Consider the following 15211-nt stretch of genomic DNA (forward strand, 5'->3'; position numbering starts at 1 on the left):
TAATATTGAAAAATAAGCCACTATATGGGGTGAGAAGGTGTGATGTATTCAGAGACTCTCTGAGGGCAACTAATGCATAGCATCTCTTTTTGTTGCCCTGACTCTAAATAAGTTGAGATATAAAGCAAAGGGGGAGAGGGAGAACCAAAACTAAACCCTATTGCTGCTGGAGGCTGAGCTGGAGGATGAAAGCTTAGGTCTGCTAGGCAAGTGTGCCTATGAAGAAGCCCATAATTGGTCAGGATCAGCCTACCTGGGCACAGGATGCTGTAGCACCTGCTGTCTCTGGAGATGCTGCAGAGAAAGTCTGCTCACTACAAGCTCCCAAGATAAGGAAGGATGGGCTGTGTCAAGGAAACTCAGTATCTCTTCCCACATTTACTCATCAAATACTTCAATCCCTTTCCTCCAGGGATAGAGTGAATAAAAGGGAGGGGGGAGAAAAGATGTCGCTTTTCCCTTGATATGCACTCAAGTGCATATCACCTGAGTCTCCTCCCCTGGAAGGAAAAAATCAGGGCTGGGGAGAAAGCACCCTTCCCTGGCATGTATCCAAAGGCATAGATGAAAATTGCAAATGTAAATAGATGGTTTTATAGCTATTTCATAACAGTCAACATTCCTATACCTACATTTTGACTTCTTTTTCTGATTATATCTTTTACGAGACACATCTAGAAGTGAAAATTCTACATCGAAGGGGGATATGCTGATTTACCCCAGTATAAGTAGTGTTTACAGTGTGGATATCTCACTCACTCATTTATTCACTCACTCTTTTAACAAATCTTGATTAAACACCAAGAACATTGCAGGCAATGGAGATGAGAGGGTGAGGAGAGAGATACCTGCTTCTCCTCACACAGCTTAAGCTTAGTGGGGGAGGCAAATGTTTAAATGTGACAAGTGCTTCTGAGAAAAAGTGACATCCAGCCTGAAACTGAGAACTGACCTAGTAAGGGCCGGTGGGTGGAGGGAGTGGGGAGAAGGAGCCAGGCATAGATAGGGAACTCCGGGACTCAGTTCTCAGAGACAGGGAAGCCTGCGGAACCATAGAGTTCATGGCTGAAATCTTGAGTTCTTTGTCTTAATTCATCTGTGGTTCACTTCAAACAAATCTTTAAATTTATTTACATCTTTAATTGAAAAAGGAACTAATTTCTATATTTACATCTTTAAAACCCTATTTGCACAAAATTCATTCTATGTGTTATTGGGTTTAATGCTTACTAGTGGTCATTTTATTCCACATCTTCTCTGTTTTTCATTTCTTTGTTTTATCTGTAGTTTGCTCAAGTAGAACTTCAGGCAAAATTTTCTCTCCAAGGTTACATGAGATATGAAAGAGATAATGATTATCTCTTGGAATTATGTCTTCATCCTTCAGAATACTACTACTACTACTAGTGCTACTACTGCTACCACTACTACTATTACTAATACTCCTAAAATCTCATCAGAAACTTCCTCTTTGTCTTGTTCTCTTTCATTCTTTTGCCCTGTACATAACGCCACTTTTCTATCTGCAGACTCAAGTTTTTCTTTAGTTAGGATTTTTTTCTCTTAAGTCTTTATCGATTTGTTCTATTTGTCATTATCTTTTCTTCAGAAAGCAAAATAATCAGCATGTTTACTCTCGGTTTCGTGCCCTCCATATAAGCATCGTATATATACATCATCACACAGCCCTTTTTTCTTTTTCCCTCCACTTGGGAGGATTCTTCAGGTGTCTTCTAAATTGCCGAATTCATTTTTCTGCTCTGTCAGATCTACTCTTTGCTATTTCTAATATTGATTTTAAAACTTGGTTTTATTTTAGATTTCTTACAATCTTTTAATCCATCCTGCTCTTAAAACATTTCTGTCTTCACCTCAATAGCTGAGCTGTTAACTCAGCTCTATTTTATGGGCAGTAAGTACTGTGGTTCAGATTACACACTGTGGATCCAGGCTGCATGGGCTGCATCAGCGTTCTGCCACTTGCTAGCTATGTGGCCAGGCATACTTTGCATAGCCCATGCCTCCGATTCCTCATCTGTAAAATGGGCACAATAATATGCTTGTTTCATCAAGCTGTTGCAAAGACTGAGTCAATTCATGTAAAACATTTAGAATAGTAAGTAGTCAATAACTTAGTTTCTAATTAACCTATAGTCTATATTTTCCTAAATTATTAAGAATAATTATTTAGAATTTCATCCAGCTATTGTTGCACGTATCAGTATGTGTGTATGTGCATGCATGTGTGTGATTTTGTTTACTTATCCTGTAAGTTTACCTATCCAGCAAGTTTACTCAGTCTTAATTTTTCTTAATTCTTTCCATAATCCAGTAGGTTGCCCTTGAACCTATCATTAAATGGATGGACTGGCTGGTGTTTATTTCCTCTAGTTAAATTTCTGGCGGTTGCAGTATTTGTTTAGTGTGGTCTCCTGACCAAGCACCAGAGTGCTTGGTCCTGGGCATTTTAATACGGTGGAGCTTAAGGTTGGCCTATCAGAAGCCATCTATACTTCTTCCTTTTCCAGGAATAGGGAATGACAATGACAATCCCCAGCTGGCATTGCCCCCACAGCTCTTCCAGCTTCAGCTCCTACCACTTAGTCCTTTACACAGTAGTTTCACAGCATCACTTCTAGTATCTTTACCCCAGTTACGTCGTATTGCCAGGGACTGTTGTCTTAGGGAGAGGGAAATTAACGGGGCATGAAATGAATGTGGCCACTCAGAAAGCAGCACCCATGTGATAGACAAGTAGCTTCTCACCTCTTTATTGAAAAGGATTCTGTATATGTGAGCCAAGTGTTGTAGTCAGTGAAGATGAAAATCCTCAACTCTCATGTTTTGTATCTTTTTATCCTCTTGAAGAGAAGGTATCAGATAGTGGTTAAGAATTCATAGTATGGACTTAGACAGACATGGTTCAAATTCCAGCTGATTGCTGAGTAGGCCAGGTAAAATCAAATAATCTCTTTGAGCTGGAGTTTCTTCATCCATAATAAATGGACATAATAAAGATAATAAGGTCTGTCCCATATTCACGTGAGGTTTTAAATTAGAGAGTGTTCAATAAATGGCAGCTATTATTACCCTGGAAACATCCCTCTCCTTTCATCAGCTCCCAGCACATCTTTGTCATTCCTGTAGGGTTTGGGGCTCAAGACCCAGCCCTCAGTTCCTATAGAAAGCTGTGAAACTGTTGAGAGGTGCTTAGGAGGTAGTCAATAGTAGGTGGCAAAGAGAGTGGTGGAGGGTTAGGGCTGATGTAGATGATCAGCTGAATTGGAGACTGAGGCACACAAATTGTCCAATGTCTAAATCCCAGAAATGATTGAGGACTCTGCAAGACAACTTATCCCCAGGGATGCAGAACTCAACGAGTCCTCTCTCTGGCTCCTGCTCTGGCATTGACACATGCCCACTCTTGGCAATCTACATTTCTGTTTTTCCTAAGTAGTAGCACTTTCTAGACAGGAGGCATCTCCCTGAATGAAGAGACCCAAGGGGTTCAGGCTTCCATCTCTTTATGACTGCAGACCTGGAGACCTTTTCTTGTTTATTCTGGATGTCTTTACTGATCCTTAAGGGTCTGGGGTATAAAAGGGCTTATCTCACCAATACTGCCTCCTCCTTTTCAAAGCCAGAGCTTGATTGTCTCTAGTGGTACCAACACCTATAACATTTCAAAATCATTTTAATTGCCTACATTGGGGAGCTTTTCTTATACAGCATCTTACTTGCCTTTTTAAAAACCTTATATACTTTACCTAGTGCTTTTCATATATTGTAGGAGAGATAGCATCCCCCAAACAACTCTTTTATTCCTCTCTCTAAAATAGAGACAGAGTTGGGAATTCATTTCAAAAAGGGCAATCCATTACATTTATATAATAGCTATTATCCTTGTCCTGCTAGTTTGCCACAGGGCTTTATATGAACTTTGGGTTAGAAAGTACCTGTGGATCCTGACAGATCATCCTCTGATATTTCCAGTGCTGTTGAAACTTTTTATCTTGGTGTTTTCATGAGAGCAAATTAAGAATCACTAGCCTTCCAATAGCTTATCGCAGATTCCCTCATGCACAGTTATGGAATGGGTAATTTTTGGTCTTTGAATAGAAAATGTTCAATTTATGTAAATTTTTATAAATATCTTGAAGACTAAGTTAATAATTCCTTGTAATCTTACTTTCTCTTTCAGCTAAATTTTATTCTGTTTCTGAATACAGTTAGAGTTCTGGCTACCAAAATTTGGGAGACCAATGCAGTTGGGAGTGATACAAGAAAGCAATACAGGTAATTCCTGGACACGCAACCATCAGAGGAAATATTTTGGTTACTATTTAAAGAATAGACATCAATTGATGTGAAATGTCTTTAAGAGATCAATTTATAAACATATATTTTTTGTTTGGTTCAATTGTGTGATTTATCAGAAAAGCACATATGCTTTAGGAAAATATAAGTAACCCAAAACCTACCCAATGTGCTTAAATTCTAAATATTTTTTAAATCTGTTCTTAGCAGGTGGGAGTTTCCCACAAATGATGTATGAACTCCCAGAAAATCTCTTGTTGATGATCTTGGCAGACAATTTTATCTGCGTTCTAAAAATATGCCATAACTGAAAAAATCAAGAATTTTTTTCAAAATGAAGAAAACCAAGAAATTCGCTGTATTGTTTTCAATCTTTCCATCAAATTGGCTCCTACCAAAGATAAATTTTTGAGAACTTTCAAATGAACTGATTCAGAGAGGTCAGTCCATTCTTCAGTCTTTCCTGAAGAAAAGAATAAACTGAATATTTATGATCATCATCAAACTATCTTAAGGGCATGTCCATTTCTCATAGTGATTGTTTTGGAAGTTCTGAACAATAATACTGTCTATCCAACTGGATGCATACATCCAGTAATCAAGTGGATGTGGATTTGGCTTTATAATTCTAAAGCAGGCAACTATTTCTTTCTGCGTCAGATTGTTATGAAACGCTATCTCAGACACAGCAAGGAAGAAATCATAGTTAGCATTTTTTTTTTAAAAGCCAGTCAAATTTAGCAGCGAGGGGTTGAATACCAACTTTAGTGACACTAATGTTAATAAGTTCTGATAACCCTCTATCATTGGACCAGCCCATAGTTAGCATTTTGATTCTCTCTCACAAATCTTCGCTAAGTCCTTTGTGGATTTATTCCTCTCCATCGTTCATAAAGGTAGCACTTACTGTTGAGCTGCAAAGACTAAAGGAATGGCCTGGAGTCTAAATAGGATGCGCAGTAGTAACAAATCAGCAGCTGCTGGCTGCGGTTATTTTCAATGTGCAGCAAGGGGTAGTACTATAATATAAATTGCGCGTAAGAGTTTATAGTGAAGGGCCTATGCTATTGCTTGTCTCATGCCACATCCCATCGGCAAAAACAAAGGCCAAAGGATGATAGAACAATGGAAAATGTAAATAACCTTTCATTCATCTTCATAAAGTGAAAAAGTGCAATAGTGTTTGGAAGCTACTTATTTCTCTGGTTCTTAACAAAAGCTGCTTATTTCTATAGTTCTGAATGATGTGAACTTACACTTCTAGTAAAATGTTGTGCAAGAGATATGAAAAATTTTGGAGAGAACAAAGGGTGGCTTATTTTAAAAAATGGATAGAACTGACAATATTTCGAGTTAATTCTGGGAGATTATTTCTCAGAATAATTGAAGAAGATAATTTAGCAGTGATTGAAATCATCTACTACTCAGAATTCAGAATAATTTTTAAATAATCTGGTGACCAGAAGTTTTTAAAGTTTGAAGTGGTTAATTAGAACAGTCAAGACTAATAAAAATCATGGAAAGTATTTTTCAGCCAAATACATTTTTTTTCATAGCAGAAACATATTAACTATCCTTAATAATGTCCAGAGATAAGCCACAGATAAAAATGTAGTGAGAGAAAAATGTGGGAACCTACTTGGAATCAATTTGGGAATTCAATTCAGTATTTACTTTCTGAGGCCTTAAATGATCAAATTTAAATAGCATCTCACTTTTTAAATAGACTTAAGAAAATTAATCTGTATCTCTGTCTCAGTGACATTCCTACTATGAGGGTTAATTGACTATTTAAATTCACATCAATTTTTGTACCTTTAAACTTATATTTCATTCTGTTATTACTTTGCCTAACAAATGTTCAAATATGCTTGCTAAGATAAAACAATAAAAATATATTTCCAAATGGTGGCACCTAAAACAGTTATTAAGCATATTTCTACACATACTACTATGAAAAATGAAAACATCTTTCAGAGCTGAGATAGTCTCTCCAGATGAGCATATGCTCACACACAAAGACTTCTGAGAAGTACATGAAATCCCTTAGTTGATATGGTGGTTTAAAATTGAAATGAATTAATACAGTTTTTAAAATAACTTTTTATTTTGAGATAATTATATATTTACATGCAGTTATAAAAATAATAAGGAGAGATCCTGTATATCCTTCAACTAGTTTCCCCCAATGGTGACATAGTGTATAACTATGGTTTACAATCAGTTATTTTAAAAAAACATAGATGTGAAGAAAATGAAATAATCTATTGGATTTAAAAACAGAGACTTTTTTTTTCAGATTACAACTTAATTCCTTTGCAAAGTAAGGAAAAGTTGCCAGGACTGGAAAAACATAAGAGATACAAAAAGTGCAAGATTCATTGTAAAAAAATACCTTAATGTTTTGGTTAATTTGACTGTTCAGTCAATATTAGACAAAAACCCCATATTAATGTTTATTATTTTTAGAATAAATCCAACCAATGTTTATTATGCAGTGATAGTAAAAAGGACAGATTTTAGGGCTGAATCACCACTTTACTGTGTAACTTTGGGTGAGTACTTTCCTTCTCTGAGCCTCCCTCCTCACCTAGTAATGGGATAATAATAGATCTCTCACATGGTTGTTATTAATAAAATAAAATGAGGCAACCAGCACAGGATGTAACAGCAGTGTGGTGCTTAATAGCCAAAAGCTCATTTGCTGAGTGCTCTCCTTGAACACACAATCTAGTGGGGAGGGGTGTGGGGAGATAAAAGTGGGAGAGAAAGACAGATCTAGGGACTGATTTAATAAAGTGAGGAAAGTACCAGTAGAGATGCCCAAGCAAAAGCCATGTGTGTAGAAAAGAGGGAAAGTTAATTCAAGGTCAGGAGGGATCAAGAAAGGCTTAAGAATAATAGTATTTTTTTTAAGCTAAATTGACTCTTAAAATGAGAGATTTCCCAGAGCTATTCACCTGGGGAAAGATCACCTTGGGAGAAATTCTGCAAGAATTGGGAACCTATTCTCTAAACAGGACACTGAGTCCCCAGACCATTTGACTCCTTTGTATTCCTCTTATGGCTTTGGACACTGAGCTGTCACCGTTTCCAACAAGCCAGAAGACCACTATCAGTTGGTACCTTCCTGACTCATCTCATCAGACAGCTGTGCATTTTCAGATAGCCAGGCTGTAAAGATGTACAAACAATGTGCATGGGTGACCAGATGGACACTGAAAAAAAAAAGCAGTGCCTAGGATGGCTGTGTAATTTGAACTGAGTGGAAAAGTCCAGCTTACTAAGTGACTAGACAGACAGATGACCCATGTATACATTTGCCTGGCACATGCCACTATAACTCATTTGCTGCCATGGAAGGATACATTTTAAAAGAAGAAATAATCATAACTCATACAAATATAAATGAACATACTTCAAATATTTTATTTAACTCATTAATTAATGAAGGAAATGATATTACAACTGATTCAAAATAGAACTCAACATATATTCAGATAATGAAGGAGGAATTGAATTTATAAATGGATGCAAACTAGCAAAACTTATCAACATCCACAGGGTTATAATTAGTGGCATTTCACTGGACAGGATTTATGTTTCTATGGATAGGAATTCTTTGCATTGCTGTGGTAGGCATATTTCTAAGATGGCCCCAGAGATTCCGGCCCCTAGGTGTACATGATTGTATCATCCCCACCACACCCCATACCCCTTGCCTTGAGTGTGGGTAAGACCTGTGATGAGATAGACCTCTCCATGGATTAGTTTATATTATATGGCAAATAAAGGTGATAGGATAGTCACTCCCATGATTATGATATGTTATATAAGACTCCATCCTGGCAGCCTGGAGAGACATTCTCCTGCTGGCTTTGAGGAAGTAATCTGAGAGGTTGTGAGGGCCTCTGGCTAGAACCTAAGAGCAGCCTGTAGGGACTGAGTGAGCCCTGGCCAACAGCCAGCAGACAGCCTGCAACTGCAAGGAACTGAGGTCTTCTAGCAATCAGAATGAGCTTAGAAGTGAACCCTGAGGTCCAGATGAGAATGCAGCCCCAGGTAACACATTAATTTCACCCTTGTGAGCCTGTGAGCCGAGGACCCAGAGTATGTGCCTGGACTCCTGGCCTATAGAAACCGAGAGTTAATAAATGGTATTGTTTTAAGCCATTAAATTTGTGGCAATTTTTTATACAGTAAGAGAAAATGAGTATAATTATTATCTGTTTTCTGTAAATTAACCTTTATTTCTACAGAGTTGTAAAGAGCTTAGTCATAGACAAAGAGGGAAAAAACCCAGATGGCTGAGCTAGCAGGATACTCACTAAATTTTTGTTGCCTGAGGCAACTTCTTACTCTGCATTGAACCAAGCTGTCCCTAAACGTTTACATTTGTTATCATTTCACAATGTGTTGCACTGCTTCATTTTTTGTTTTTACCAAGTTTTTGACTCCTAGCCATACACAGTAGGAACAGTGAAAGTTAGTTTGATTTTGAGAACAGTCTCCAGGGGGATTTACCCTTTCATCTTAAAGGAGGACGTATAATTTTCTTTTCAGAGTGATGTTAGACAAGACTCTCAAGGTTCTGCAATGCAGTTAATGCTGTCCCCTTTGTCTGATTAGACTGAATTACAATGCCTTAAAGGTGCTCAAAATGATCTGTGCCTATAGGCAATGACAGAAGGAAGGTACTCACCAGTCAGAATTCTGGAGGACAACAAGCATATCCCAAGGAACTCTAAAACCTGAAAGGATTAGTTAGCTCGGAGAAACCCACTGCTTATCAGGAATGCTGTCTTGAGAGCAATGGAGTTAAGGTAGAATTTTCAAACTGAATGGACTGTAGGTAACTTAAGGTACAAGGTATGAGGATAGGAACAGCACAGGAGAAAGCTCACAGGCTTGAAGGGAAACTATGTGAGACAGAGTGGGTGGCCCTGAGCCAAGAGGAGCAGATGGTCAGGGCACTAGTGAGAGATAAGGCGGGCAAAGGAGAATGACACGGAGCAAATGTACAACTCCAGACATTTAAATTAGGCATCCTAGTATGATTTTGTGGGACACTCCCGCTCCTGTAGGGGTTGACAAAAGGGTTATGATAGGAGAGTGTATGTATGTAAAAGATGATCCCTAGAATATTAGAGTTCTTATAAACTTCTGGGCCCCATTTCCTCATTTTACAGATAAGAACACTAAATCATGATCCCACAGGTAGTTAATGTTGAGTCTAGAACCTTAATCAAGTTCTCTGTACTCTTACAAAGCTTGTTTCCAAGAAGAAAAATAAATAAATAAATAAGGCTGGAGGAATCTGGGCATAGGTCCTCTGCTTCAGGGTCTCTCACAAGGCTGCAATTGAGATGTCAGTTGGGGTTGCAGTCTTATTGTAAGGTTGGACTGGGGAAGAAGCTATCTCTAAGCTTGTATGATTGTTGGCAGGATTCAGTTACTTACTAGCTGTTGTCCAGATGTCACCTTTCCTTGCCACGCGGGCCTCTAAACAGAGCAGCACACGACATGACAGCTTGCTTCATTGAACCAAGCAAGGGAGCAAGTCTAGCAAGAGAACAGTTACAGCCTTAAGCAATGTAATCACAGTAGTGGCATGCCTTCTTCTTTGCCATAATCTATTGGTCGGGGGAAGTCCCAGGTCCCGTCTACACTCAGAAGGAAAGGATTAACAAGGGCAGTGGGGATCATTGAGGGCTATGTAGAATAAACCCATTATATTGAAAAGCCTGGGATTCCTCAAAATACACAAGAAAATATGTATAATGAAGCAGTTAAGGAAAATGTCAAGCTACTTAGTTTGCAAAAATAAAAAAAAACTAGACAAAAGAGAATTATCAATACTTTGAGATATTTGACAAAATATTCAGATAAGGCAAGAGAAATTGACCACATGTGGCTCATCAGAAAATGTGAAATGTCTCCAAGAATATGCATAATCAATGGCAAATGGAGAGCCAAATGTAAGAAGAAAAAAGGGAGTAACTGATTTTAAAATGAATGAAAGACAAAATGCTCCTATAAAAGTAAAGGCAGTTAACCTGGAAAAAGGTAATACTTCTTTAAGTCTCTAATGTAGAAGTTAAAGAAGACTCACGATGGAAAAAAAAAAAGGCATCTCACAACTTTATGCAAAAAATATCCTTTAAGCAAGAATAGTGGAAATGAGACTAGAAAGATTTAGGGGATAACACTTATGGGAAGTGAGAATAAACTACCTGATTTAGTATAAAAGTGATGGGAAGAGGAGGGAGGGGGGAAAGGTAGTAGAAGTGGTGGGATCCAAAGAGATAGAGAAGCTTAATTTTTCCAGCAAGCTATAGCTACTGAAGGGCACTCTAGTTGATTAGTAAAAAGGCTTGCTGTTTTTTTCAGGAAACTGGCCAAATCCACACTGGTGCTGGTCCTGGTGTTTGGAGTGCATTACATCGTGTTCGTGTGCCTGCCCCACTCCTTCACCGGGCTCGGGTGGGAGATCCGCATGCACTGTGAGCTCTTCTTCAACTCCTTTCAGGTGAAGACTGCTGCCTAGTCATTTGAACCTTGTAATTCGCTTTCTTTTTTCTTCCTGGCAATGTGTTTCTCTGCCCTCTCTCTGGCTTTGATGCGCCTGTCTCCTGGGGGCCGTGAGAAAGTGATATTCTATGATGCCTGTGCTTTTCTGTCCTACAGAGTTCAGGTTAATCCTCTGCTCACAGCTGGAGCAGTTCTGGAGCTGTGTGTCACACAGACAAGCCTGGGTGGAGAGATAATGAAACCTCTTGTAAAATATGTAACACATACAGAGCAGGGACCTCTGCTTGTGTGTATGGAAAATAAACGAAAGTGACTTGGGCAGGGCAAATGCAATAGATGTAATCCAAATGTTTGTACTCCCATAAAAATTTTGAAATAAAAAAATTTAAAAATAAACAATATTCTGGAGTGGTAAAAAAAAAAAAGGTGAAGGCAAGGAAGAAGACAAAAAAGGGGAAGGCGTAAGGGAGACAAAAAGGGGATGAAGTTGCTGCCACGCATTTTATCTCATTTGAAATGTGATTACCATCATCTCTCACATGCATTACTGTTCATCCTGCTTACTCATTTACTGCCATCTCCTGCTGCCTTAAATCTAGTCCATATACAATAGTCGGAAGAATCTTAAGAATATAAATTTGATCATGTCACTTACTTGCCCGAAATATCTAAAGGCTTCCTACTGCACTCAGAATGAAATTCAAATGCCATCGTCTGTCATACACAGCCCTGCGTGGCGTGCAGCCTGTCCAGCTCTCACCCTGTCTCATGCCATGCTCCATGTAGCCCACTAAGTTAGAGCCATGCTATCCTGCCCCACTTCCTGTTCCTCAAGCTCATTCTACCTCAGGGGCTCCCACTGGCTGTTTCCTTTTCCCCTATAGTCACACAGCTGGCTTCTTGTTCTTGTCACTAAAAAAAGTTTCTTTATGTTCTTACCACATAAGACTCTATGTCTGCAGTTTTCAGCATTCACAGCTTATAAATATGTCTTTTGACCAAGCAGGGGATGGACGTTATGTGATCCTTGAATGACGACATAAATAAAACTACTATAAGAGAAATTTGTTCTTTGTGTATCTTGGAGTGTTTTATTCAGTGACTTGTTAGGTTCAGCTGACACCAAGGAAAGATCTCAAACAAATTAAATGTAAACTTAAGGAGTTGGAGACATTAGGAGATAAGAATTTGTATAATTTTCTGAAGTAATCATAAAAAAAACCCAGTTTTTCAATGTATACACTTTGACACAGGAAACTCTGGTGCTGTGAGCTTCGTGAATTGTCGGTGGACTAACATTCTTTTTTGTTTGTTCTGCAGGGTTTCTTTGTGTCTATCATCTACTGCTATTGCAACGGAGAGGTAGGTTTGTAGGAACCTTGGACATCCCATAGGTCTTGCTCCGAGTAAGCTCGTAAATAGTTTTTAAATTCCCAGAATTTACAGGACAGAAAAGGTGGGGAGAAGGGAGCTATTTTAATCATGTTATTATTTTGAGAAAACAAGAATTAGTGTAAATAATCTAAGGTCTTCTTCTTCAAGCACTTTTAAATGTCAACTCAGTTGTAAGCTCTGATATTTAAAAACACCTTCCTGGAATACAAATCAATACTTGGATGGACAGGGAACTTCATATCTTAATACTTACACTTAATAACTTAATACTTACACTTACATTTCATTTCAAGTAGAATGTAAGAAACTAAAATGTTTCCCTGTGACAAATCCATTCGAATATTTTGATATTTTTTAAACTACAAGATGATGCTGGGACAATATCAGTTTATTTAGGAGTTGGCCAGATAGAAGTAATCACGTTGTATAATACATTTTACCTTGTAATTTTTAACATATCCTGCTGTTGGATGAGTTGCTACCTTCCTTCTCTCAAATTTTAAACTTGCTGCAAGTCTCAGAAGCACAAGGTTACTTGTTCTTGCTATAGACCAGCTGACGCTTCTGACTATGTTTAGAGTTTGGACATTGTGATGTGCTAGTCCAGTTTTTGCAGAAAGAGCTTAAATTTAGTAGTAATTCATTAATTTCCTGACTTAATTCTGTATTGTTTTTACCTCATTTGGCAGGAGAGGTGAGTAGGCCAGATGTTGATTTTTTGACAAGATGAATAGATAGGAGTTTGTTGTTTCAGGTGACATCAGCTTACCAGTTTCCACTAGTTCCCATGGAATTTCCAAATAAGCTCCCTTCCAGAAAGTGGCAATAGAAGTAGAATGGAATCTTCACTAGTAGGAATGGAAACAAGAGCCCCACCCTATTAAGAATGCATTTGCAGTGTCTGCTTTTCTATGTACAATCCTTTCCTCGTTTTTCCTCCTTCGGTATGCCTATGCAAATTGATAGCTTGGCAGTCACATTTCAAGTGGAGTGCCTTCTATGCCTCAGCCTCAGCTGGTGTCATTAACTACTGACAAGCAGGGGAAAGAGCAGAGCCTCGTTCCAATTTGGGCAGAGGTGATTTGGGCATTTTAAAGGGAGGAGGGAAGGGGCAGTGCAGGGGCTCAGTAGAGTCAGAGAAGTGAAGGAAGTACAAAGAGTTGGTCCGTGTGAAGGGGAACAGGCCAGCTGAGCCTGCTAGCAGACAGGTGTCTAAGTTAGGATTCTATCCTCCCACAGAGACCGGGAGACTGGGGCCTTACCCTTCCTGATGACTATAATACATTTTAAAGGAATGTCTCTCAGGCCCTTGAGAGAGACATTTCTGAGTTGTAAGAGCTACATGTTTACAGTTGTGAGCCCCTTTTTGGTAAGTGCTCTAAGAAGGGTGATGGGAGTGGTCACAGGCCTATCATCAGGTGTGTGCTATCTAAAGCAAATAGTAAATTTCTCTGGCGGCATTGAGTGTCCTCAGGCAGGCACTATAAGGGGGCTGGGATCACCTTAGCTAGGGACGTGGCCTCATGCTGCTGGGAGCCATGCTAAAGAGTTTGGTCAGGTCTCTCGATGCAAGGGTTCCGACAGGGTTGTCATGTGCAAGTGAGAGCCTGGTGCTATTTGTAGTATCTGTTTCTCCTGCAACCCGGAGTCCTCTTTTTTCCTCTCCCATAAGTCATACATTTCTATCAGCTGTATGTCAACTTCTATTTAAATTGTAATCTTGGATAAATCTCTTTACCTCTCTCTCATCTTCAGTTTACTCATTTCCAAAAATAATACCTATCTCGAAGGTTTTTGAGGCAGCCAGGGAATATATATGTGAAGTCCCTGGCACAGAGGAACCTCAGTCCACGGTTATGACCATCGTTGAAGTCAAGGCGAACATCCTCGTACAGGGTTGCAGGTGCCCCTGCGATTCCTGATGCACGTGTTTCTTGTGGCTTAGGTTCAGGCGGAGGTGAAGAAGATGTGGAGCCGGTGGAATCTCTCCGTCGACTGGAAGAGGACGCCGCCGTGCGGCAGCCAGCGCTACGGCTCGGTGCTCACCACCGTGACGCACAGCAGCAGCAGCCAGTCGCAGGCGGCGGCCAGCGCGCGCATGGTGCTGGTGTCGGGCAAGGCGGCCAAGGGCGCGGGCTGGCAGCCCGACAGCCACGTGACGCTACCCGGCTACGTGGGGAGTAACTCGGAGCAGGACTGCCTGCCGCACTCCATCCACGAGGAGCCCAAGGAAGGTTGTGGGGAGCAGGGCAATGATATTCCGATGGAGGCGTCTTCCAGGCCTGTGGCATTTAACCCAGACACTGAAGGATACGGAGGAGAAACCGAGGATGTTCTCTGAATCAACACTTGTGGCTTGAACGGGCTGGTCCCTTTGGTTGTGTGAGCGAAGGTTGTCTGGCATTCCTTGGCTTGAGCCTGAGGGCTGAAAATTCAGGGTTAGGGTGTTACTTAAAAGTTTATGTGCTCCATGCTCTTGTATACTTCTGGACAGAGCTGGAACGCATTCTATTAAGTGAAGTATCCCAAGAATGGAAAAACAAGCACCACATGCACTCATCATCAAATTGGTATTAACTGATCAACACATAAGTGCACATATACAAATAACATCTATTGGATGTCGGGCAGGGGGGAGGGGGAGGAGGTGACGGGTATTTGCATACACAAAGAGTGCAATGCGCACCATCCAAGGGATGGACACGCTTGAAACTCGGACTTGAGGGGGAGGGGGGAGGCAAGGGCAATATATGTAACCTAAACATCTGTACCCCCATAATATGCTGAAATAAAAAAAAAGTTTATGTGCTCCATGAATTGGCTCTTATAAATCCTAAAGACACAAAAAGGGAAATGACAATGGAGTAGTTTATCACCTTATGTTGGTGTCAGATTCTCCTCTAGATTCGTGTATGGTACTTGCTCTGTGATTGTTCTTTTTTTTTCCTGCTACTTTTGGGTGGAAAAA

The 15211-nt window shown here is 39.7% G+C and overlaps 1 protein-coding gene across 1 annotated transcript in view; it reads left to right on the top strand.

Annotated features, from left to right (window-relative positions):
- PTH2R (parathyroid hormone 2 receptor) overlaps positions 1-14584 on the top strand; it is an 84582-nt gene extending 69998 nt beyond the window's left edge. Inside the window, 4 exon segments of the mRNA XM_012661225.1 lie at positions 4202-4296; positions 10708-10846; positions 12169-12210; positions 14189-14584. Coding sequence (XP_012516679.1) covers positions 4202-4296; positions 10708-10846; positions 12169-12210; positions 14189-14584 — 672 coding nt within the window.
- The last annotated feature ends 627 nt before the right edge of the window (positions 14585-15211 follow it).

The sequence above is a fragment of the Propithecus coquereli genome, unplaced genomic scaffold, assembly GCF_000956105.1.
Source record: "Propithecus coquereli isolate 6110/MARCELLA unplaced genomic scaffold, Pcoq_1.0 Scaffold70, whole genome shotgun sequence".
Classification (NCBI taxonomy): domain Eukaryota; kingdom Metazoa; phylum Chordata; class Mammalia; order Primates; family Indriidae; genus Propithecus; species Propithecus coquereli.